The sequence below is a fragment of the Myxocyprinus asiaticus genome, chromosome 24, assembly GCF_019703515.2.
Source record: "Myxocyprinus asiaticus isolate MX2 ecotype Aquarium Trade chromosome 24, UBuf_Myxa_2, whole genome shotgun sequence".
NCBI classification, from domain to species: domain Eukaryota; kingdom Metazoa; phylum Chordata; class Actinopteri; order Cypriniformes; family Catostomidae; genus Myxocyprinus; species Myxocyprinus asiaticus.
The window spans coordinates 18,611,672-18,637,287 of NC_059367.1; the positions used below are offsets into that span (position 1 = coordinate 18,611,672).

Below are 25,616 nucleotides of genomic sequence, written 5' to 3' on the forward strand. Positions count from 1 at the left end.
CTGTGAATGTTCGAATAATGTATTCAGTATGTACAAGAACAATACAATAATGTGTGTGTTATTAGTTAAAACAGATTGTGTTTGTTCATTATTGTAACTTAGATAAAGATTAAACCAGATTTTAAGACAAATTTATACATAAATGCAGGTAATTCCAAAGGGTTCACAAACTTTTTCTTGCCACTGCATATGTATAATATGTAGTTCTTTTTATATAGCTCTTATATAGTTTATATAGTTCTGTTTTACCCCAGAGACATAAAAGGTTTCTACTGTAAAAAAAACTAAATAAAAATAAAAATCAGGCCCTTGATATGTTATAATTCTTAAAGATTCAATCTGTAATGGCTTTACCTATAAAAATGCAACAAGTTAACAGTTTTAAACATTAGCAATTCCATACACAGTACCTCTCCATTATGCTTACACAAAAAAAAATATACAGTTTTAAATAGTTATTCCTCTAGGTGTCTCAGTCAGCACATACACTTGTATCTTTAAGAATGAATAATAAATGCTGTTGTATTTTTTTTGAAGTGCTACTTTATTAAAAAAGTATAAACTTGACCCGACATTTTTATGAATAGTCATTTTGATATAAAAAACATTACAATCTTTTGCACATTAGTACTTAATTACACAGCTTTAATACACACCACCCTGTTGTTTGATAAGCAAACGCACAACATTAGCTGCCACACTAAACTCAACTGGTCTTTGAGATACACAGTATAGCTAAAATGATGAGAAAAATAAAAAAAGAATCCCAAAGCACATAACCAAAACTCACAGAGATACTGCCAAAATCATTTTTCACCAGGGAAAAAATCATTCCAAAAGGACAATCAGAATGAAACAAATACTTTCAGGAACACCAATAGCAAATTCCCTCCCCATCTTTTCTGCATTTTCTTCTTCACTTGTTTGTAGCATATTTACATTTACAACACTGCACTGACATTTGATAGCAACTCAGGGCTTGATTCAGAGAAGCAGTTTGATTATATCTGGTTGACCTGAGCCCCTTTATATGTGCTCGAGCCATTTGGGATAATTTAATCCAGATCGCATTAGTATCAGATTCTAAAACACCAAGAGAGAGCAGCTGTAGTCCATGGAGATGTGCTATAGATCAAATATTGTTTAACATTGTCCACTGGTGAAACTTGTCACTGTCTTATCAAAAACCTCAAAACACTTTGATCCAACCCGCCAGTAAACTCATTACAGGGCATCATACACAAATTCAAATTGCTCAGTCATTGTGCCAATTGTTTAATCTCCACCTATATCCATATAACACACAGGAGATTTTTGCCACAATTAAATGTATTTTGATTCTACCTTATTTTCATCCACCAGCACCCTCTTTATTTAAAGAATAGGTGTGACACCTGGATCTCCTATTTGCAACTGTAATGACAGAGGGTAAAGGGAATGTCTGTGATACATTTCTTCTCACCAATTATGTTATATTTTCTAAGAATAGAGAGTCCATGAGTCCTCATTGGTCTCCCCGTTTTGTAGCGAATCACTTTGTGCTCTTTCTTAGGTGAAGAAAAAGGCATAGAAATCAAACAAACCACCGACAACAGCAAGAAATTAACCATTCTCTGATACCACACAACAGTGCTAGTTTTTCTCTTTTTTTCTTTTCTTTTTTGCCCTTTTGCAAGGGTATCTTTTTCTTGAAAGCATGCATCTTTTTTTTGTCAGGCAAAGTGCATAAAGAGTATTGACAAAGAAAAAACACTTACTTTTACTGCATCAAAGTGCTGTGGTCGTGAAAGTTTGAATTGATGTTATGACCAAAACATAAAATAACACGAAAAGACATTGGGGTCTCCGGTCAAATGTCATAACATTTTTGTGCACAGTTATTTAATCAGCTTTTCACAGTCCCTGAGCTTTTGCTAATACTTTCTGTAATCTTTCTTTTTTGATATTTAACCATCTATAAATATGAACTAATTTTAAATTTGCTATTTTAATTTCATAAGGGGACTGTCTTTGACAAACAACATGCTAAGCATGCTACACTTGTGCTTCATAAGAATATACTTCCCTTATTTACTAGAACTGCTTGACCCATCAAATTAGAACGTTTGATTGATTCCTTTTTTACAGAAATAGAGGCTTTGACATTACAAAAATAGGGCCATGTATTTTCTAAATCTTATAGATAATAGATAAATAGGATCCACTTATCTATGAACACATTAAATATGGGCTTTTTGTCAATATATCATATTTTGCTTGGCAATAGCTTTTTAATGGGCTTCATAATAAGTTCCACTTCTTGAAAGCTCATTTTTGAAATAGGGGACGTTGCTTTGCTAACACTATCAAATCAAAATACAATTTTCTCCTCGCAGAGAACCGCAGGAATGGAATTAAAATCTGTGCTTCAAACATATTTTTTTTTTTTTTTTTTTTGTAATAGACTTGTGCTCATATTTTTTTCTCCTTTGGGATTTTCTAGGCATCAAATATACGCTTGATATATCCGATGGTCACTTTGTCAAAAACTAAAGCATGCAATGACGAAAAAACAAGGATTTCATAATATTCCTATACAGGACTCCCCACTGATGCTACTGTCTGTTGTGATATGTTGTCTGTGGTGATATGTTGTGGCTGGTTAAGGATTCTGAATACTACTTTTCATCTTCGTGACGTAGGCATGTGATTAACTGATATCATTTAGTCGGATTTTCATGTAAGCATTCTATCATTTTTGTGCTGCCAGAATACTGACCTTTAACTAGTCTTACAAAACTCAAGTAATGCTTAACTAATACTTGGAACCCATGTAAAATATATAGCAGTGGTGCATTGCGTGTATTCCATTTGTTATGACACTATCCCCATTTAAGATTCAAGCTCTGTTTCTTTTCAATGAGAAAAGTTCCCCAAAGCTCCCCCTACAGGCCAGTGACATACATCTCCATGCCGTCATTGAAGGTAAAGATGGTGGTTGTGCTGGAGGTGGCCGAGCCCTGCTTCAGGTCGGGGATGCTCTCGTACAAGCTCTCCCCAGGAACCAGCAGGGCTTTGGCTGGGAGATGCTGCAGTTTGGGGGTCTGCTGGGGGGGTGGAGGGGGTGGAGGCGGTTGTTGCAGAGGCTGCTGGGGCCTCTTCCTCTTGGGTCGCAAGGTGGCACTGGCATTGGGTGGAGGTCTGTCACGCCTCCAGCCTCCCCCACCCTCCATGGTCTCGTAAGCCAGGTCTGTCTCCTCTGTGCTGATGGCTTCATAGCAGTGGTCCTCCATGCAGCCAGGAGGCACTCTCGAGCCTTTGCCCTCCTGCGGGGCCCAGGTCTGGGGTTTGACTACCACGCTGAAACCCCCGTCACGCTCACCGCGATCACCCCGCGCCAAGGTCCTAAAGCCGCTGATGTCCCTTGCGGCTGTGGGCGAGCCAGGCATGCCTCGCTTCTTTTTGCCTGGTTTGCAGACTTTGGAATACATCTCTGTGATCTACATGGCAACAAAAAGACCAATCATCTAAGGGGCCATTCACACAGGAGGCATTTGTTTAAAAAAAAAGAAAAAAGCATGGTGCAGCAGATGGGAATCAGATGCAGGTGTCTCGAAACACACTTTAAAAAGCTGTTTTAAAAAACTATTTCAGAATCAGAATTAGCTTTATTGCCAAGTGTTCTCACGTACACAAGGAATTTATTTTTGTGGTGACAGGAGAAACAAGTGCACACAGAACATTACAGTGAGACATAGAATATAAAACAAGGTAAGAGTATAAATAGACATACAAATAATAGGACATACTGTATTACAGAATGGTATATGTACATGTGCAAGTGGTAATGTATGTGCAAGTTAGGGGTATGTACACTTATTGAATTAAATATGTGAATTTACATATGTACATGAGATATTTATTTACATTATTGCACTATGGGGGAGTCCTGAGGCAGTTTAATTGTTCATGAGGAAAATGGCCTGAGGGTAAAAATTGTTCTTGTGCCTGGATATCCTGGTACTCAGTGCTTTGTAGTACCGGCCAGAGGGCAACAGTTCAAAATGGGAGTGGGCAGGGTGTGTGGGGTCCAGAGTGATTCTACCTGCACGTTTCCTCACTCTGGAGACCTACAGATCTTGGAGGGTGGGCAGGGGGGCACCAATAATCCTCTCAAAAGTCCTGACTGTCCGTTGTAGTTTCCTTCTGTCTTAACTGTTTCCTTTAACTTAACACAGTGACTTAAAGGAATAGTTCCTCCAAAAATGAAAAGTCTGTCATCATTTACTCACCCTAAAACCCATATAATTTTCTTGCATGAAACACAAAAGGTAAATTTTTATTTTAAGTGAATAACAAATCTGATCTGTCAGGCTTGAAAAGGGCACAAAAAAAACACACACCATAAAACCACAGTAAAACTAATCGATTAGACTCATGCACTATTTGCCAAGTCTTCTGAAATGATACAATAATTTTGTGTGATGTACAGAATGAAATTTAAGTCGTTATTTACTCTGAAATCAAATTATATTAATAATTAAAAAATTTTAATTAAATTTTTTTTTTTTACATTTTTAATTTACATTTTTCACGTCAAATTGGTTTTCATCACATTTCGTGACCAAATGTGCACCATAACGTCATGCCGTTTGGTCACGAGACATGATGAGAACCAATGAGGTTTGATGTTATCGACACAGCTGCCACATTTGATTGTATTTCACATTCAAAAATTCCACAGAACAGTTTGGAGCGAAATAAATAATGACAGAATTTTCTTTTTTGGGTGAACTATTCCTTTAAAATGAAGCATTCATAGTATAAGATGCTAAAATTCAGCGCGTCGCAATGGTCAAAGACGTCTGTCTAGCTTGTGTTTACATAGAAAAACTGAAATAACAAATCAAATAAAAAAACTGCGCCAACTGACAAAAGAACATGTCCTGAGTGAATGGCCCCTAAATCTGCAGCAGAAAGTTCACCTCCATGCAAAAGAAAAATTCACATGCAAACATACTTTTCAAAATTTCAAACTTTCAAACCCTTGAGCCCTTTTTATGGGTGTAAAATGTGTGTATATATCTTTTACTCTGAATGTTTGCTTTTACAGTTCCTGCTGTCTGATTTTCTGCAAAAACAATCTTACCCTTTAAGTATACACATGTGTGGGTTTCCAGCTGTTTCTGGTTAACTTAGAAGCAGTTTTCAAATTTAGGGGGTGTCTGTAATGTTTTGAAGGTTACAAGGTTTTAAGGCACTGGGACCCCTCACAGTTGACAAGGTGTCTAGATTCTATAATATTTAAAAGCATTTTTGACTCAGGATTGAGTCAAGGGTTTTGTAAAAATAATTTTATAGAGATTACACTCAAAATGAGCCATTTCTAGTCAATTAAATATTTTGAAAGTACTTTAAGTATAAAAAGAAATGTCTATTTACATATATGCATCTGGCAGAGATTTTTTTAGGCAACATTTTATCAGTATGTTTATTCCCTGAGAATCAAACCATGAGCTTAGTGTTGCTAGTGCCAAGTTCCACCAGTTAAACTGCAAAATGTATTTTCGCTATAGAAATTTCAATGGATTTTTTATTATTTTCCATTTCTTTTCCAGGCCTGGAAACCACAATTTTAAAAATCTGTGATATTTCCAAGATTTCCATGACCATGGGAACCAATTTGACTGCATTTAAAGAGAGGTGGAGGATGTGTCTCAGACCTGTGTGGAAAACTAAAAGCATGCTTACCCCTGCTGCCGGTGCTGCCATGTTCTCTCCAGTGTGAGAGCCCAGAATACCTATCTGTTTGTGCTGGAATATGATTTCATCGTCTTCCGGAGGTTTCCATATGTATTGCTCTCCATTTCCCATAAACACTGCCTCCTGAATGTACAAAAAATATAAAAAATAAAAATGATTGACTAGATAGAATAAATATTATATTACAGTTTAACAAGGCACTATCTCAAACAATACACACTGGAGAATACTGCGGAGTAGAACATCATGTATTAATATGTAGGCTGATTACATCAACATTGCACTAGAAGCACAGTTCATAGCTTTAAACTGTGATTGCCTCTTTTTATGGTGCCTGCAAGCCAGACATGTATTGATACTACTCAAACATTCTGGTTAGTGTTTGTTCTAATCCCCTAACCTTAACCTCTGCAATCAATTCAGCCAGAACTGCTTAAAGGGATAATTCACCCAAAAATGAAAAGGTTATCATTTTAATTTAGAGACTGACAGTCTCAGTCACCATTAATTTACAGTATATTGCATGGAAAAATATGCAATCAAAGTGAATAGTGACTGTGGCTGTAATTCCCTAACATTCTGCCTAACACTTTTTGTGTTCCATGGAAGATAGAAACTCAAACAGGTTTGGAACAACATGAGATTGAGTTAAATTATGACATAATTTGTATTTATGGGTGAACTATCCCTTCAACAGACTTCAAACTTTGTTTTGTAAATAATTTCAGCTTTAGATGTGCTATTTATTTTGGTTTCTATAAACTTTATACTTCTAAAGAATTTTAAGATTACAGTTTGCAAAACTCCCATTGACTTGCATTGATAGAATATTCAGCATTCAAAATCTGATCAACAGTGACGATATCAGCGTAATATTTGCATTCAGAATTCCAACTGGTCATTTTTTTTTTATAATAGCTATTTGCTTTTGAATTGTGATTGGTCTTGTATAACCATTTTCAGTCAGCAATGGCAAAGCAGCAGGACTAAAGCTTAAAACCTAACACTATTTTTTGTCTGCTTTGCAAGCACTGACATCGTCTTCAGGAAATACAAATCTAAGTTTAGTTTTGAGAGACAGTTCAAATTAATCAGAACAAAGAAACAACAGATGATAAAACCCTTTAAAATCATGTCTTAATCACACACAACCAAAAAGATAGATAAGAAAAAAGTCTCCACAAAGACTTGACAAAGGTCAGCGGAGAAGTTATTTTATAATTCCTTTACCAGTACAATAAGCTCATGTAGCATAATCAGGCTACAATCCACCCGCTAAATACTAGCCTCATGTCTAACTACTCAGTGTATCTAATGATATTGGCTTTAATGTGTTTCCTGTACTGTGGCTGTAAGAGAACAGGCTGGTGCTTGCTGTGCACTTTCTCCTCATTGTTATGCAGGAAAAACAGAAGGTGGGCAATGGGGTGTGTCACAGTGCCATTTTTAAGGCAGAGATTAGCATGTTGTTGTAGCTTCTCTTGTTCACCATAGCAATTCTCTTTGTCTCCCATTAGGACTGGCGCATTTTCTAGGTCAGGCTGTTTGCCCGGGTTTGAGTGATTGAGAGGTTTAACTCCAAATTTCTACTCATTGCATCATCCTCATAGTAAAGGGCCTTTGGGCGAGCAATACCCTGAATGCTGTTGATGGACTTCCAAACACTTGCTAGTATCATTGATTTGGACAGATTTCTCATGGAGGCAATAATGAAGTACACTTGCAGTATACTTAATTGGAGACCCATTTTCTTAAGTCCACTATTGTGCTGAGGCACACAGAAAAAGAGGAAGCCATTGCCTGCATGCTTCTTTTTTTAAGATTTTCCATTTTAAGACTTAAAAGCACAATCAAAGACAGTCGAAGGCCATTAGTTTTCATATAACAACAAATAGCTTCAATCAGCAACAACACTCTCTCTTATGTACTGCAGTACTGCTTTTGTATTTGTAGCCTCAGCTAAATCCCTGTGGTTGCAGTGCTTTATGAATTGTGGAATTACGTGAGTGCTGACTGAGTGTATGTGTAGAATATAGATATATAGATGTGATACGATAACATTTTAGAATGCTGGTTTGTCATGATACCAAAATTTCATGAGTCGATACCAAGACATGTAAATTGATGATTCTCGATACCAATTTTAATGCCACAGAAAAACTACTATGCTATTGAACATATTCTTTTAGTATTAAATATTAAAAAGGTTATATATAAATACAAATATTTGAGTAATTTTTCGATTAAAGTCCCCTTAGTTTTAAGCGCAGTGCTATGCAATATGTCATATGCACAAAGACATTAGGCATTGCCATGAAGTTTTGGTATTTTCTTGCAAACATGTGCTAAGTCTTAAGTCTTAGGAGTTGACGAAATAGGGCGTGCAAAGCATGAATGGGTTTGCACAAGTGCAATTTAATTCAGATGTTTTTCTCAGGTTATCAGGCTGTTTGTGTCTTATTATACAGTATATTCCATTCTCTGTCAAGCAACATCGATGTAAAAGGTTTAAAATTCAAAAGAATTTGGCAGTGTAAATGAGCTGTTTGCAATGCATTAGAAAAATGGAAATATGGGCCATTTGTGTCTTATATTCTTTTGAGCATTAACTGTATCTTTGTTGAATGTCAGGCAAATTTCTATTAGGGATGTGCACAAGTAATCGAGTAATCATTCTGCACCAGCTAGCTGGCTATTAAAAACACTACTCGAATATCGCAAAATGATTTTCCTTTGCGCATTTGTCTGCCGTGAGCAACGGCGAATTTACTGTCCACTGAATCTCTCACCAAATCTCACAGTTACAACTTAGTCCACCAAGGGGGAGCTGCGTATGTGTTTCGTCGAGGTATTCGATGAGAGAAGGAGTTATAATGGCGTCTTTGGACAAGTGTGTGGTCAAGTGTGGAAATACTTGTAATATATTAATTTGATAAAATTTTACTGTATTGGTATTCAGTTCTTGTTGGAGTCATGCCTACCAACAGACAAGGACCTGCTTTTTTGTTGGAAAGAAAATGTGAAGCGGTACGAGACCAGTTTGTGTGTATATCTCTGAACACAGACAAAGCACATTTCATATAAAGCCAACTTTCACCAATTGTTTTTCTGAATAATAACAAAAATGTGAAAGCCTTTATGAAGACTTTATGTCATTACCTTAATGTCATCAGTATTGGTTTCTATGTAAGCCCCAGGTGAGTGCAAATGTTTTGCTGTTATTTTTACATCTTTTGTACATTTTTATTAATGCATATTGTTCGTTTCAATTTTTTCAATTCATTTTAAAAGAAAAGCATAGTTTGTTGAAGTTAACTTATTTTGGAAACCGTTCTAGGTAACGTTTGTGAATAGAACAAAATAGAAATTTCATGTACATGTCAAAATTGTTTTTTTAACTTGCATTTAGATTTACGAGTAAACGATTACTAGATTTTTTGCGGGTTAGAGTACTCGACCACAAAATTACTCAGTAATGCCCATCCCTAATTTCTATGACAGTGACTCGCTCCTTATGTGGTTCTCAGATATCTTAGAGCAATGACCTATTTCTCAGGAAAACAGCTAATTGTGATTTGCACAACTTCATTAACATACAATACACCCACAGTTTGCGCGCATATGCCCACAGACTCCCACCCATGACCACTTGCGCTTTGTGTTGGCATGAAAATTTCGCTTTGAATTAGCCCTCTCACAAAAATTGGATAAGACGCAACGCATGGTCATTGCGCGTAGTGCTGCGTCTTTTCTTGTTCATTGCCCAAGGACAGAGTATTAATATTCTTATAAAGCCAATGGGATGCATCTCCCATTCTTCTCTGCCTACCTTAGGGAAAGAGGGAAGGTTGAAGGCCTCCACATTTTTTCGAGGTATCTTCTGACTGTGTGGGTGAGATGGAGGCGGGGCTGGATGAGTGGGAGGGGCATTCCGAATATCCCCACTGCTGTGTCGTTGCTCTTGTCCGAGCCCCTCCTCTGTCTCCGTCCCATTGTCCCTCTTCTGGGCTGCTTTGTCCACTCTCCGGACCTTTCTGATGCAGGCATATTCCACTGTCTCCTGGGGTTGAGGTGGTGTGTTTACCACCTGGGGGATTGTCTCTGCCTCTTGGATCCCACCTTCCATGCAGTTCTCATCAGGATCAGGAGGAGCTGGGGTATTAGCAGGGACTGCCGGTGGGGCGGGAGTGTCCGTCTCACCTGCTCTACCTCCGACTCCATAGCGGGCATCCTCAGAACCACGTGTGGGTGAGGAGCGGCGGCCCACCTCAGCATACGTGTGTTCCCCGTCCTCACCGGAGGGGATCTGAGGCAGCTGGCGGCCCTGAGAACGCAGGTCAGAATTTGAGCGACGGCTTGGGAGAAGGAGCAGATCCATGCTGGCGGGACGGTTCTTCTTAGAAGATTCTACAGGAAGCAGCAGATCAGTTAACCAAGATGAAGAGTTTAAAATCTGAGAACCATTATAATTAAAGGGATAGTTCACCCAAAAATTACAATTCTGCCATAATTTACTTACCCACATGTTGTTACAAACCCGAATGACAGTCTCAATCACCATTCACTTTCATTGTATGGAAAAAGGATGCAATGAAAGTGAATAGTGACTGAAAATAACATACCGCCATTACATCTCCTTTCGTGTTCCACAGAAAAAAGAGAGTCGTACGGGTTTGGAACAAACACAAGGGTGGGTAAATGATTGCAGAATTTGTATTTTTGGGTTAACTATCCTTTAAGAATTTTCAAAGAGACAATAAAAAGATTTTCTCGAAACTGCATAGGCAAAGGGCAGCAGACACATGCCAATCACTACAGAGTAAACCCCCTCAATTACATATCCTAAGGTGACAATAAAAACTCACAAAATGGAAGCTGTTTCCATGCCTACAATTTGCCCCCCGAACTACAGGTATATATAAAGAACTAGGGACTTTAAAGCTTTAATAAATGTGATTGTACAGTACATACTCTTGCCATTGCAGTTGAGTCTGTTCATCTCATGAAGCTTGGTGTCTGACTTACTGATGGAGCGCAGCTTGGACTGCCGCAGTATACTCTGAAAACAGATGCATAGAGAACTGCTTAATTGTCTGTAAATATTCATTTAAAGATACAATGCAAGCCTGCTAAAAAGACCAACATACTTTGTGTTTTGGATGCTGGTGTTACAATCACTTTGAGTGAGAAACAAAGCAAAATTGCAGTCCTTATTCACCAAAAAGCTTCACTTCTGCCCAGCTCTCCGCATTCATGAGAGAAGCTTGTTCATGCATTGTTTCTCACCCAAAGCTATCATATCACTTCAGAAGACATGGATTAAACCACTCGAGTTGTATGGATTACTTTTATGCAGCCTTTATGTCCTTTTCGGAGCTTGAAAGTTTTGGACCCCATTGACTTACATTGTATGGACAAAAACCTCACACATCCTTCAAAAAATGGTTGTTTGTGTTTCGCTGAAGAAAGAAAGTCATACTAGTTTGAGATGGCATAAGGGTGAGTAAAAGATGAGAGAATTTTCATTTTGGGGTCAGATTGGGAAGAAATAGCTCTTTAAGATAAAAAATGCACAGTTTGACTTTTTACAGTGTAATAAGATTAGACAGGATTTTTGGACCTGTTTATTTATTTATTTATTTATTTATTTATTAGGTCCAAAGCTTCAAAGATCCATCCAAACTTGGGGACAGATCTATTTCCATTGAGCCAATTAAGAAGATTAATTTAATTCAGGGGGTGCATTCAATTCATTACTTGTAAACAAGTGCGAGGGAAGAATTTAAATCCTGAAACAAAAACATGAACTAGTTGAACTGACATGGAACTGAGCCCAAATCTGGGCCTCTTCTAAACTGAGGAGAAAGAGAGGGAACAGACTGAGAGGAAGAAGAATTAAAGGAGAGAGGATGCTGAGAAATGTTCACCATGTCCATGAGTCTGTGTTTTCTCTCCTCCCCAGGGCCATTGTGCATTTTCCCCTTCCTGCAGGACACAGAGAGTGAGATATAAATCACACACTTTCCCAAACGATCAGCAAGAATCTGTGCATTTTAGCATTTCAAATTAATTTTCATATTCAGCCACCTCCAAGGTCTACAGTTTAAACTTTAAATCTTCCATTTATACAGTGATTTATGGAGAAGAAAAAGCCTGACTCATTTGAGCTCTTTGATTTAATTTACATTTGCACCCTTTACTTTTTACATGTATCTTGTATGGGAAGAAAACGCACATTTCAATTACATTGCGCAGTTCAAAGGATGAAAGGCAGTTGTTTTTCCTAAACATTTAAAGGGATGGTTCTCCCAAAAATGAACATCCTGTCATCGTTAACTCACCCTCATGTTGTTCCACACCAGTCTTACTTTCTTTAATCTGCGTAACACAAAATGAGATGTTAGGCAGAATGTCACTGACAGCCTTAATCAACATTGAACAATGAAAGTGAATGGTCACTGAGGCTGTCATTCTGCCTAATATCTCCTACTGTGTTCCATGGAAGAAACAAAGTCACACAGGTTTTGAACAACATGAGGTTGAGTAAATAATGACAGAATTTTATTTATTTATTTTTTTTTTTTATTTATTTTTTTTTTTTTGTGGGGCGAACTATCCTTTTAAGTGAAATTGTTTGATCTGAATTAATTGTGAAAGTGCAGATAATTCTAGATTCTTCCAGATTGGCTTTCTTTGACAAAACAGGAACAAACAGATTTAAAAACAACATTGACATTAAAATATCAAACAACAGAAGGCTTTCAAAAACGGGAGGATGATTAACAGGCCTCTGAATAATTCTGTCCAAAACTGAGCCTCAAAAATGTAATTCAGTCAAATAATCAACATACTTTCAAAGAGCAATAAAATAGTAACAAGGGTGCAAAGGATTATTGTACTCATGAACAGTCAGGAAGTGACAAAGGTTCCACAGTGACTGTCTTAAATAAACTTACATCAACACACACATACAATTCACACTAGGGATGTGACAAGATGGTAGTCGACTGGTGAGATCAACTAGTGAGTTCTGGATTTTTTTTTTAAGCTTCAATATTGATACAGCAGCTGTGGTTATGATCTTAAAAACACAAATTCTCAGAAAGTGTTTTAGCATGCTAACAGCCAAACAGTTATTTTAACCATTTCTGTTAGCATGCTAAAGCACAGCACACTGTCGGCACATAAAAACCGCATCACTAAAATCACAAACTTGTCCCTAATGTATAGCCACACACATTCATATGGCCCCTGATAAATCCAGACTAATTGCCCGGAATATTCTGTCAAATACCTTACACCAAATTTGGCTAGACATCTGTTTATTTTTGGTTGGGGGGCTGGGTGATGAGTGTGTCAGCCAGCCGTTACTTTCTGGATGCCTGCCATTGCTTTGATAAGATCACAGGAACAGTGTTGAAATCTTCTAGGAAGACTAGGAAGAAGATTGGATACAACATTTATTTGGCAGGATTCTAAAGCTTTTCCTAAGATTACTGTGATATTTGTTAAACCTTGACTGGAATATCAACCTCCAATAGTGAAAAGATCTCTTTCTATCTTCACTAGTTAGGGTTAAGGTTAGGATCTCTATGTCTCTCAAATCTGTATTTCCCAAAACCCTTTTCCTCTCTTTTTTTTTTTTATCTCTCATTCCTCAGATACTTCTATTACTTTTGTTATTACACATATGATGTGCTTTGACAAAAAGAGACATTAGTATTCACACTGAGTGCTCTTTGCATCATCGGTAGGACAAGGGAGACAGAGATGGAAAAGTAAAACAACACAGGAACTTCCTGTTTAAACATCACTGCCATGTCAAAATGACATCCCCACCATTACGCAGTGAGCATGAAAGAAGCGTGGGTGAATTTCAATGGCATTTTTGAATAAGCTCTATTCAAAGGCCTGAGTGACACTGATGGGTGAAGACAGGTGATCTCTGGGTTTCATCCTGAAATCCACACACAGCAGGGGTGGGATATGAGGCCTTTGCTTAATTTTACAGGAGTGTTTTCTGGGGTTTTGATGATGTCAAGATTTACAGGATGAAGCATGCTATTATAAATAAGAATGAAGAAGCTGTAGCTCTGTCGTGGTGGAATTCATAGTGTTGTGTATGAACATGGTTGTTAAAATCTCTGTACTATTAGTTGTAATTTTGTTCGTTAACAAATACTGGACAAAATTCAGACCTGCCTTAGAAGGCAAGATCTACCAGTCATAGAATTCTTTGTATAATGCATTTTATTAAAAAAAAAAAACAATAAATAAAAACTTGAAAGTTCCATCAAATGAAATGAATTCCATTATTTCATTTTATTCTGAATTCAAAGACTTTGAATTGCAATCTGATTTAATGTTGTTTGGGTATAAATAAGGCAATTTATTAATTATTAATATAAACTACATTTGTACATTTTCTAAAGACAATATGAGTGGTGCTTGCCCAAGCAAAACTCACCACCACAATGCTAGGGTGTTCTGGGAGTTTGCCAGGGTTTTCTGGGTGGTTGTTAGTGCATTTCTATACGGTCCCTTGGGTGTTCTGAGTGGTTGCGAGGGCATTGATAGAAGGTTACTAGGTTGTTCTGGGTGGTTGTTAGCGCATTTCCATACGGTTCATTGGGTATACTCGGTGGTTGCTAGGGCATTGGTAAAATGTATACGGGAGTTTTTTGCCCATTTGTTCATATTGTAAGCAAAAATGTTAAGCGAAATTGCTTAGAAGAGTAATAGCACACTTAACCTGAAAAATCCATATGATTTGAGTATTATTCATGTCCATAGCACAAACAGTGTGGGACTAATGTGTGGCTTTGCTCTTAATTTTGTTGCATTGATGCTAAAAAAGCTTCTTGCCTTCAAGATATATGAAATTGTAAAACATGTTCGTTCTTTCCGACTAAAATCACTTGAACTCAAATTAAATCGTATTTATGATTTCCAAACTTGTAAGTGTAAACTTACCAGGAGGACTTGAACGCACTATAGTTAAGCACCGAAGTTTCATACTTAGAGTTAGAAGTCTGGACAAGCAAGCACCAGTAATGAACAGAAACAAATGAACTACCAAAGAAAGTCTGTACTAGATGGCAAGAATGTAGAGAGTACGAGAAATCAGAGTAGCATTTTACAGATGAGTGTGTTTGTGTCTCTGTGTGTGAAACTCACCTCTGGCAGCCCACACATAGCACAACGATGAGGATAGTGACAACAAAGGCTGATGCGGCGGCGATGGCCCCAAGCAGCAGTACTTTGCCATAGGGATGAGCAGAGAAGTTCACCCCGTCCTGCATGGAGGCCATGTGGAAGTGCAAACACACACACTTTCACTCTCTCCCTCACACACACATACACACACACACTCTCAAGCAGTCCACAAAACCTGAAAGGAAAAGGTTGAAATGCTGTAAAAGCTAGTTCCTTAGTTTTGAAAAAGTAATGAGAGAGCTTTTCACCCATCAGAGTGATAACAAAACTTTGAATCACACTCTTTCATTCCTCCTAGTCATTCTCTGTACTGTGAATGAATGACAGAGTGTGAGGCTCCCCCAGACTTTCTCTTGTTTCATCTCTTGCACTTTTATTTGGGCTTTTTCACACTGTGTGAGTCTGCCTGTGAGAATCTCTCTTCTCTCTCTCAGTGTCATTTTCTGCCCACTGACTGTCATTCAGTGCTTGTGTAGAAATCATTTTCCTCCAACTGGGGGCATTTTACATCCTTTCATGCAAAGATTCCCAGGCATCAGGTACCTCACCTGTCTCGCTGCGAGCAAATAGACAATGGTAGACAGGCTTGCTGAAATTCTGAAGCTTTTACTCTTCACTGTAAAGTTAATTTGTAAGCAGATAGAGAGTGTTATTATCTCTGTCTGAGTTGTAAAAACCACTAAGTCTATATTCTGCTTTCTCTTGAATAGGATACATAGTACAAATCAAGGTTTTTCAATAGTTCTTTGAAATACCCCTGCTTTACCAAAGAATGCTCTACCTATCAAGTAATATTTTTCTATGTATAGGGTTTAGTAGTTCGTAAGCGTCTAAACGGTGGGGCCGGCCTATTGAACAGCGTCCCCCTGACCCCGACTGTGAATGTTGTGATTAGTCAATTAGGGCTTGTTGTGCTTTCCTGATATGGAGCCGGTTGGTGCGGATGTAGCTGAGATATGCATCGGATGACCAGTGGCCCAGTAATCATATTTGGTGCTCGGGCAGGTCTTTGTGGGCTGCTGTGGTTGCGAAACCGATGCGAAAAGAAAGGCTTGAGTATAGTTTATCTGAGATGCCAGAATTGAGCAGGATAGATTTGAGGTGTTTTTGGAACCAGATAGGGAAATTGCTTGGTTTTTGTCGTCTATGAAAAGTGGATCGGGAGGGGCTCTGGTTAGGGACCCTCTGTAATGGAGATAGTGTGCTAATGATTGAAAGGGCTGGATGGGAGTTGGCAGATTGAAAATGAAAATTGAATGCCTTTTTTTTTGGTCTGATCTGTTTTGCTTTGTTTGATATGGTATCTGATTGCCTCGTTGTTTATGATATGGAGGTCTGAAATGGTGGGATGGATTCTTGGGTCGAATTTAGCCATGGTAGTGAGTTCTGAACAGCGAAGGAAGCCGAAGAAGGCAAGGATGAACATTGCGTCGTGTTTTTGAGGTGTTTGGAGAAATGTAGCCCTGGCGGAGAGTATTTAAGCATCGGATTAACAGATCAATGGTGGGGGCAAGCCTGGTTTCGGTTCTGGTGAGTAGGGATTTGTGGATACCTTTAACGAGAAGTGAGATCTGGGGTGGCTTATTAAGGAGGAGTTTTAGCCGAAAATTAATTTATAGAAGAAATGGATGCCACTTAGGTAACTGTGGTGATGGGGGCGTGGTCATGTGTCTGTCTGCGGGAGAGAGAGAGAGCGGTAAGGCTCGTCACCTGGGTTGTAATTATCTCTAACACCTGTCTCTTGTTATAGTGATGGTGGAGGGAGACTTAAAAGCCACACCAGACAGAGAGAGAGAGCCCTGAAAGCACGAACTCAATGCTTGCTGAGTGTATTGTTTATCTAACTGAGTGTTTAAAATGTTTTTTTTTGTTATCTGATTGAGTGTTTGAATCTACGTGAATAGACTGCATTAAGTCACCCCAGAACCTGAGGCAGAAAAATAAAAGTCTTGCCTGCACTGCGATGTCTCCTGACTCCTCCATTGCCCAAGAGAACCAAACTTCTTACAGTAAACTTTGATGGCTCCTGGATGGAGGTTTTTGGATTGATTGAGGTGTGAGGCGAAGGAGGATGTGGATGTGGAGAGAAAAATCTGGAAATGGAAAAGCCTGTGTTTTTGTGTGAAAAGTTTATGCTGCGTATGAGCGAGAACTCGCCCTGCAATACAAAAGTTTGGGTTGTCGAGCACGGCATTCGACGTGAGGGTGTATAAAAGGCTATATTCTAATGAAATTCATTGATACGGAGATGCGGCATGTGTTGAACTGTTCAGGGAAGACCTGAAACGGCCCGATTGTTGTCAATCACCAGGTGGGTGATCGTTCATTTGGAATGAATGGCATAATATGGGTTAGGGAGCCATGTAAGCTTAGACGCATGGCTGAAAGACGTGCCGCGGTTGTGGCCAAAGTTGCGGCGCTTGAACAGCGCATTTGCGCTGTTTGCGGTGTAGTGGGAGGTTTAGTCGCACAGCCTGAAAGACACCGCAGTTGCGGCACCTGGACAGCACATTTGTGCTGCTAAGGAATGTATTGAGCCAACAGAAAACATGGTAACGTGGTAAACGTAGCGTCTGCAGACACCTGAATGTAATTGTATGCTAGATTAAATGTCGGGAACATACACTATATTGCCAAAAGTATTCGCTCACCCATCCAAATAATTGAATTCAGGTGTTCCAATCACTTCCATGGCCACAGGTGTATAAAATGAAGCACCTAGGTATGCAGACTGCTTCTACAAACATTTGTGAAAGAATGGGCCGCTCTAAGGAGCTCAGTGAATTCCAGCGTGGTACTGTGATAGGATGCCACCTGTGCAACAAGTCCAGTCGTGAAATTTCCTCGCTACTAAATATTCCACAGTCAACTGTCAGTGGTATTATAACAAAGTGGAAGTGATTGGGAATGACAGCAACTCAGCCACAAAGTGGTAGGCCACGTAAAATGACAGAGCAGGGTCAGCGGATGCTGAGGCGCAGGTCGCCAACTTTCTGCAGAGTCAATCGCTACAGACCTCCAAAGTTCATGTGGCCTTCAGATTAGCTCAAGAACAGTGCGTAGAAAGCTTCATGGAATGGGTTTCCATGGCCGAGCAGCTGCATCCAAGCCATACATCACCAAGTGCAATGCAAAGCGTCGGATGCAGTGGTGTAAAGCACGCCGCCACTGGACTCTAGAGCAGTGGAGACGCGTTCTCTGGAGTGACGAATCACGCTTCTCCATCTGGCAATCTGATGGACGAGTCTGGGTTTGGTGGTTGCCAGGAAAACGGTACTTGTCTGACTGCATTGTGCCAACTGTGAAGTTTGGTGGAGGAGGGATTATGGTGTGGGGTTGTTTTTCAGGAGCTGGGCTTGGCCCCTTAGTTCCAGTGAAAGGAACTCTGAATGCTTCAGCATACCAAGAGATTTTGGACAATTCCATGCTCCCAACTTTGTGGGAACAGTTTGGGGATGGCCCCTTCCTGTACCAACATGACTGCACACCAGTGCACAAAGCAAGGTCCATAAAGACATGGATAAGCGAGTTTGGTGTGGAAGAACTTGACTGGCCTGCACAGAGTCCTGACCTCAACCCGATAGAGCACCTTTGGGATGAATTTGAGCGAAGACTGCGAGCCAGGCCTTCTCATCCAACATCAGTGTCTGACCTCACAAATGTGCTTCTGGAAGAATGGTCAAAAATTCCCATAAACACATTCCTAAACCTTGTGGAAAGCCTTCCCAGAAGAGTTGAAGCTGTTATAGCTGCAAAGGGTGGGCCGATGTCATATTAAACCCTATGGATTAAGAATGGGATGTCACTTAAGTTCATATGCGTCTAAAGGCAGGTGAGCGAATACTTTTGGCAATATAGTGTATGTGAAGCAATGTCAGTAAACATGCTTGCGTGTGCATACAAACAATGTCATTTAATGTTGGTTTGTCATGAAATTAGAAGGCACCTGAAACTGAGTGCCCAGATGAATACCGTAGTCTGAAGTTTATTAATTAAAGCATATGGTTTGGAGATTTATAGATTGTTTTCCAACATAATGCGAGTCATTTCATGACTCTTTATTAATGGCGCGGGGTGACTCGTCTCGAGAGAGGAGTAGAAGTTTGTAGAAATGCTTGCTTCATGGTTATCGGGGCTGCGCGTTGAGTTCGAATGCTGTGAGGAGGCGAGAGACGCGTTTGCGGAATGATTATGAATGAGTTGGACACGACACACGATCCACATCTTGTGGAGACAAATACGGCTCATGTCTGTTTGGACAGAGGCTGTATAGCCGTAGTGAGCTGTAGAATGGTCAGAGCAGGAGCTGGGAGTTGGAAGGAATGGAATCGCTGAATGGAGCAAGGCCTAAACGAGCTGCATGGCAAGTTAATAAGGCTGACAGGAATCACCTGTGCGGGAGAACCAGATTGAAACGCTGGGGAGTGTTGGAATGATGCTTGAATTAAATAGTTAATCTTTTGTATCCCTCACGTTCAAATGAAGCTGTGATAGAACTCAAGTGGCATGAAGCCGGAGCTTCTTGCGGGGGGGGCGGCATGAGGCACCCACACAGACCCCCCACCCCCCGGTCAACAACTTTGGGGGGGTGTTGAAGTGGGTTTTGCCCAACGCGCCATACAAGCTAGAGCCACATCAAGTTTAGATAGGAGAACATATGAACCGCCGCAGGGAGCTGCTTCCAGGGTTGGGAGGGTTACTTTTGAAATGTATTCCACTACAGATTACAGAATACATGCTGTAAAAAAAGTCAGTAACGTATTCTAAATACTTTGGATTACTTCTTCAGCACTGGTAGATTTTTTAACTTGTTTTGACTATAAAACATCTGCCAGTACAGTGACAAAATACACATGTTAAAAATAAATTATCTGAAAAACCTAAATATCTTATGCAGTGTTGTTTCTAAAACAAGATCAATCAAAGTGATCTTGTTTTAAGGATTTTTTTTTTTATTTTTACAGGAAAACAATACAAAAATTATTATCAAGAATACGATTTTTGCCCTAATATCAAAGGTCTTACTAGATAAAAAGAAATTATGATCCAACGTGAATTTTCTTGATAAAAAAATATGATCGTGCCTGGTAACATGTGCATGTAAAATGACTAGAAATAGGATTTTAACTTAGTGTAAAGTTGACAATTTACACAAGGTTTATTTCTATTTCTTCTGCTCCAAACTTACTTCAAACTTACTTCTCTGTCTGCTCATATGAATGTAACACATCATAAGAAAGTGTTTCACTGCTGTTCAAATGCACTTTGGATTGCATCATTTATATGTATAAATGTTTTCCATCTGAAAGGAATTATATATGAAACAATGACAATAAAATGTAAAGTAATCTCTTCAGTAATCAAAATACTTTTTGAATGTAACTGTATTCTAATTACCAATGATTTAAACTGTAACTGTAGTGGAATACAGTTACTTATATTTTGTATTTTAAATATGTATTCCCGTTACATGTATTCCATTACTCCCCAACACTGGCTGTTTCACATGTATACGGCACAGAAACGGTCGCCGTGCGGAAGTAGCTTTGTGCAACGGAGCTGGTAAAAAGACCACTCCATCCCCCGGTGGAGAGCCGGGTGGAAAATCTTTTGTTGCCTTTTTGTTTGATTTCGCTGCATGCCCAAGTGGTTGCGGTACCTAACAGTTCAGCAAAAGAGTGGTTTCCTTCCTCCCTGGGTCACATACCCGGTGTGCACGGTCGTCATCACGATTACCATCCACGGGTTTTTTCTTGCAGGATTGGTTGCGCTTTCCAATCCGTCGTGATGGCTGATCCGGACCGTCCGACTCGGCTACGCGATTCAGTTCGCCACGCGCCCGCCCAGGTTCAGCGGTATTCACTTCACCTTGGTCAAGAACAAAAACGCTGCTACCTTGCACGCGGAGATCTCCTACGGAAGGGCGCGATAGAACCTGTCCCTCCAGCCGAGATGAAGAAGGGGTTTTACAGCCCCTACTTCATCGTACCGTAAAAAGGCGGTGGGTTGCAGCCCATCTTGGACCTGCGAGTACTGAACCGGGCCTTACACAGACTCCTGTTCAAGATGCTGACGCAAAAAAGCATTCTGGCGAGCGTCCGGCATCAAGATTGGTTTGCGGCGGTAGACTTGAAGGACGCGTACTTCCACGTCTCGATCCTTCCTTGACACAGACCCTTCCTGCGGTTTGCATTTGAGGGTCAGGCGTATCAGTACAAAGTCCTCCCTTTCAGCCTGTCCCTGTCTCCTCGCGTCTTCATGAAGGTCGCAGAGGCTGCCCTTGCCCTGTTAAGGGAGGTGGGCATTCACATTCTCAACTATCTCGACGACTGGCTAATCCTAGCTCACTCTCAAGACATGTTGTGCGCACACAGGGACTTGGTGCTCTCACACCTCAGCCAACTAGGGCTTCGGGTCAACTGGGAAAAGAGCAAGCTCCTCCCGGTTCAGAGCATCTCTTTTCTCGGTTTGGAGCTGGACTCAGTCTCTTTGATGGCGCGCCTTACAAACGAGCGCGGCCAGTCGGTGCTGGCCTGTTTGAAGGCGTTCAAACAGAAAACAGCGGTTCCACTGAAACATATGCAGCATATGGGGCATATGGCATCCTCGGCGGTAGCCACCCCGCTCGGGTTGGTGCATATGAGACCGCTTCAGCACTGGCTCCAGACTCGAGTCCCGAGATGGGCATGGCGCCACGGGACACATCACATGGTCATCACGCTGGTCTGTCACCATTTTTTCAGCCCTTGGACTGACCTCTCGTTTCTATGGGCAGGTGTTCCTCTAGAGCAGGTCTCCAGGCGCGTCGTGGTCACGACAGACGCCTCCAAAACAGGCTGGGGCGCTGTTTGCAATGGGCACGCAGCCGCCGGCCTGTGGACGGGCCCGCGACTGCATTGGCACATCAACTGCCTCGAGTTGTTGGCAATTCTGCTCGCCCTGTGGAGGTTCCGGCAATTGATCCAGGGCAAGCACGTGTTAGTTCGGACAGACAACACGGCAACGGTAGCATATGTCAACCGCCAAGGCAGTCTGCGCTCTTGTTGTATGTCACAACTCGCCCGCCGTCTCCTCCTCTCGAGTCAGCAGCACTTCAAGTCACTGCGAGCCACTCACATCCTGGGCAACCTCAACACTATAGCGGACGCGCTGTCACGGCAGGTTACCCTCAGGGGAGAGTGGAAACTCCACCCTCAGGTGGTCCAGCTGATTTGGAGTCGATTCGGACGGGCACAGGTGGACCTGTACATCTCCCAAGAATCCTCCCACTGCCTGCTCTGGTACGCCCTCACCGAGGCTCCCCTCGGCATAGACGTGCTGGCACACAGCTGGCCCCCTGGCCTATGCAAATATGCATTTCCCCCAGTGAGCCTACTTGCACAGACCCTGTGCAAGGTCAGGGAGGATGAGGAGCAGGTCGTCCTGGTAGCACCCTACTGGCCCACACAGATGTGGGATCTCGGACCTCGCGCTCCTCGCGACAGCGCCCCCCCGGCGAATTCCCCTGAGGAAGGACCTTCTTTCTCAGGGACGGGGCACCCTCTGGCACCCATGACCAGACCTCTGGAAACTCCATGTCTGGCCACTGGACGGGACGCGGAAGACCTAAGCGGACACGATCACTCAGGCTAGGGCCCCCTCTACGAGGTGCCTGTACGCCTTTAAGTGGCGTCTGTTCGCTAAGTGGTGTTCTTCCCGACGGGAAGACCCCCAGAGATGCGCAGTTGGATCAGTGCTTTCCTTCCTGCAGGAGAGGTTGGAAGGGAGGCTGTCCCCTTCTACCTTGAAGGTGTATGTTGCCGCCATAGCAGCACACCACGACGCAGACGACGGTAAGTCCTTAGGGAAGCACGACCTGATCATCAGGTTCCTAAGAGGCACCAGGAGGCTGAATCCCTCCAGACCACGCCTCGTTCCCTCATGGGACCTTTCTGTAGTTCTTCAGGGTCTACAGAGAGCCCCCTTTGAGCCTTTGCAGTCAGCCGAGCTTAAGGCACTCTCCTTGAAGACTGCCCTCCTGACTGTGCTCACTTCCATCAAGAGGGTAGGAGACATGCAAGCGTTCTCTGTCAGCAAAACATGCCTGGAGTTCGGTCCGGGTTACTCTCATGTGATCCTGAGACCCCAACCGGGCTATGTGCCCAAGGTTCCCACCACCCCTTTTGGTGAACCTGCAAGTGCTGCCCCAGGAGAAGGCTGACCCAGCCCTGTCGTTGCTGTGTCTGGTGCACGCTTTATGCATCTATTTGGATCGCACGCAGAGCTTTAGGATTTCTGAGCAGCTCTTTGTCTGCTTTGGTGCACAGTGGAAAGGAAGCACTGTCTCCAAGCAGAGGATCGCCCACTGGCTCATTGATGCCATAACTATGGCATATCACGCCCAGGACATGCCGCCCCCAGTAGGACTATGAGCCCATTCTACCAGGGGTGTAGCGGCTTTCTGGGCCCTGGCCAGGGGTGCCTCTCTAACAGACATTTGCAGAGCAGCAGGCTGGGCAACACCCAACTCCTTTGCAAGGTTCTACAACTGCCGGCCCAGTACATGTGCTAAGAGTCCTGTTCTGGGGTAGGTGCTCCGCATGTGGCAGTTCCCTGTAAGGCTAACCCCATGCGATGTATATCTTCCACTAATTCGTTTCCCTGTTGGCAAACTGCATCTTCCTTGGGCAGAGCCCCTCTGCCCCAGTCTCCATGTTTGTAGTAACTCCTCCCCCGTTGGGTAGGATCTACCTTGAAGACACTCCACATGGTTGGAAAAACCATGTGACGTATTCTTCCACTTAAATACCCCCCCCCCCCCTTTGGGCGAGGTGTGGTCTCCACGGTGTCTTCCCCTTGGGAGGGACACCCCCCGACTAGACCTGGCGGCCCAGTCGGATAATCCCCCTTCTTTTTTAGGGAGTGGAAAAAAGAGAAGGGAAAAAGAGGCCACGACTGGGTTAAGCCTGTCTCTATCTCTTGGGTAGTCGACTTGTCCCCAAAGGGCCGTTCAACACTCATAACTATGTTGGGAAAGGTTACGTGTCGACCTGGTGTGCTGGCTATCAGGCACACAGTAGTGTGCCCACCACACACCGCCAGTTCACGTACAGAGCTGAACTGACGGTGGCTCTGCAGACAGGGCGGAGTTCAGTGGTGTCATCACGGTAAGTTGTTAACAAGTTTGTGATATACATACTGGAAACTTAATAAACAATGACCCCATCATTTTCCCTTTTCAATATAACTAATATAACGTTAACTTTGTCCCAGACAACCATGTCACTCATGTCTGTTTGCTCTTAGCCAGCTATAGTTTGTCAGTGCAGTCAGTAATGTAGCAGATTGAAAGGTAAACATCAGAGCATCTTTTTGCAGCTCAGCAGACAACGGTGCAGTGGTGGATTGTGTCTGTTGAGTGTTGATTTCACGCTATGTTGTTGCCTAGTTGATGAAACAAAATGCTGGAAAGTAAAATTAACAACATCCGTCTTTTACTCTCCGTGACCAGTGGTGGATTTAGGCATGGGCGACATGGGCAGTTGCCCAGGGCGGCATCTTGCGGGGGGGGGTGTTAAAGCGGGGTTTCACCCAAGGCGCCATACAAGCTAGAACCGATACTGTCCGTGACAATGAGCTTATAGCTAACTAGCTAATCACGTAGCTATTTTCATTGTTGTCAGCTGAGTGGAAGCTAATGTGTAAACATGTATTCACCAAACTGTTTTGTTTAGGATTCACAGTTTGGTACCCCCTTTAACCGAACAATTCCAGTCATTGCATTTATAAAATGTAATATTTAAAAGTCTGGTTTTCCACCGTTGAAAGTTTCCCCCAAACTTGTATAGCAGAATACAGTGTAACACCGCTGCAGCTGTTTATCTCTTGACTCGGCAGTATTAATTTAGTCAGCATTTGACTGATACTAAACAGTAATACTGATGTTTATTTAGCTATTTATTTTATTTTTATTTATTCTTTATTTAAAATGGTTAGCATTTGACTGATACTAAACAGTGCTACTGATGTTTATTTAGCTATTTATTTTATTTTTATTTATTCTTTTTTATTTTAATGGTCAGCATTTGACTGATACTAAACAGTACTGATGTTTATTTAACTATTTGTTTTATTTTTATTTATTCTTTATTTTAATGGTCAGCAATTGACTTATACTAAACATACAGTACTGATATGTATTAAGCTATTTATTTATTCTTATTTTCTCAGTGTTCATTTCTAGAATTTGTTGACAATGTATAATGATAATGTCAAATATTCTTAGATAAAAATATTTGTTTAAGAAAGCAGCCTTCTGAGTACCTTTGCATAGTCATATCGGTGCAAAATTGGTGAAAAATCCACATAGAAAAGGTCTGTTTTCATTCCAGCTCAAAAATGAAATATATCAGCCACCATATCAGTAACAGGTGAATATTCCCTCTCTAAAATCGGTATCGGTCTCAAAAATCCCATTTCGGTCGGGCTCTAGTATAAAATATAGTAATCATGTGAACAAATGGGTTATGTCTGCTGTACTGTTTTTGTTTTATTTCATTTTTATAGCTGTAAAAAACAAATGAACAAATAATATCAGCAGTCTGGTTTGCCTATATGCACTGTTTGACATCTCAGACATTGTGTGTGTGTGTGTGTGTGTGTGTGTGTGTGTGTGTGTG

At 41.3% G+C, this 25,616-nt stretch overlaps 1 protein-coding gene across 2 annotated transcripts in view; it reads right to left on the minus strand.

Moving 5' to 3' along the window:
* Positions 1 to 537: 537 nt before the first annotated feature.
* LOC127414857 (uncharacterized) overlaps positions 538 to 25,616 on the minus strand; it is a 56,225-nt gene continuing 31,146 nt past the window's right edge. Inside the window, exons 2-7 of one of the 2 annotated variants that reach the window (XM_051653210.1) lie at positions 14,920 to 15,133; positions 11,670 to 11,727; positions 10,768 to 10,801; positions 9,572 to 10,149; positions 5,731 to 5,865; positions 538 to 3,479 (exon numbers count right to left, since the gene is read on the minus strand). In XM_051653210.1, coding sequence (XP_051509170.1) covers positions 2,925 to 3,479; positions 5,731 to 5,865; positions 9,572 to 10,149; positions 10,768 to 10,801; positions 11,670 to 11,727; positions 14,920 to 15,053 — 1,494 coding nt within the window. In that variant the 5' untranslated portion in view covers positions 15,054 to 15,133 and the 3' untranslated portion in view covers positions 538 to 2,924. Of the gene's footprint in view, positions 3,480 to 5,730; positions 5,866 to 9,571; positions 10,150 to 10,713; positions 10,802 to 11,669; positions 11,728 to 14,919; positions 15,134 to 25,616 lie in introns of both variants that reach the window. The other variant, XM_051653209.1, reaches the window with a different exon arrangement.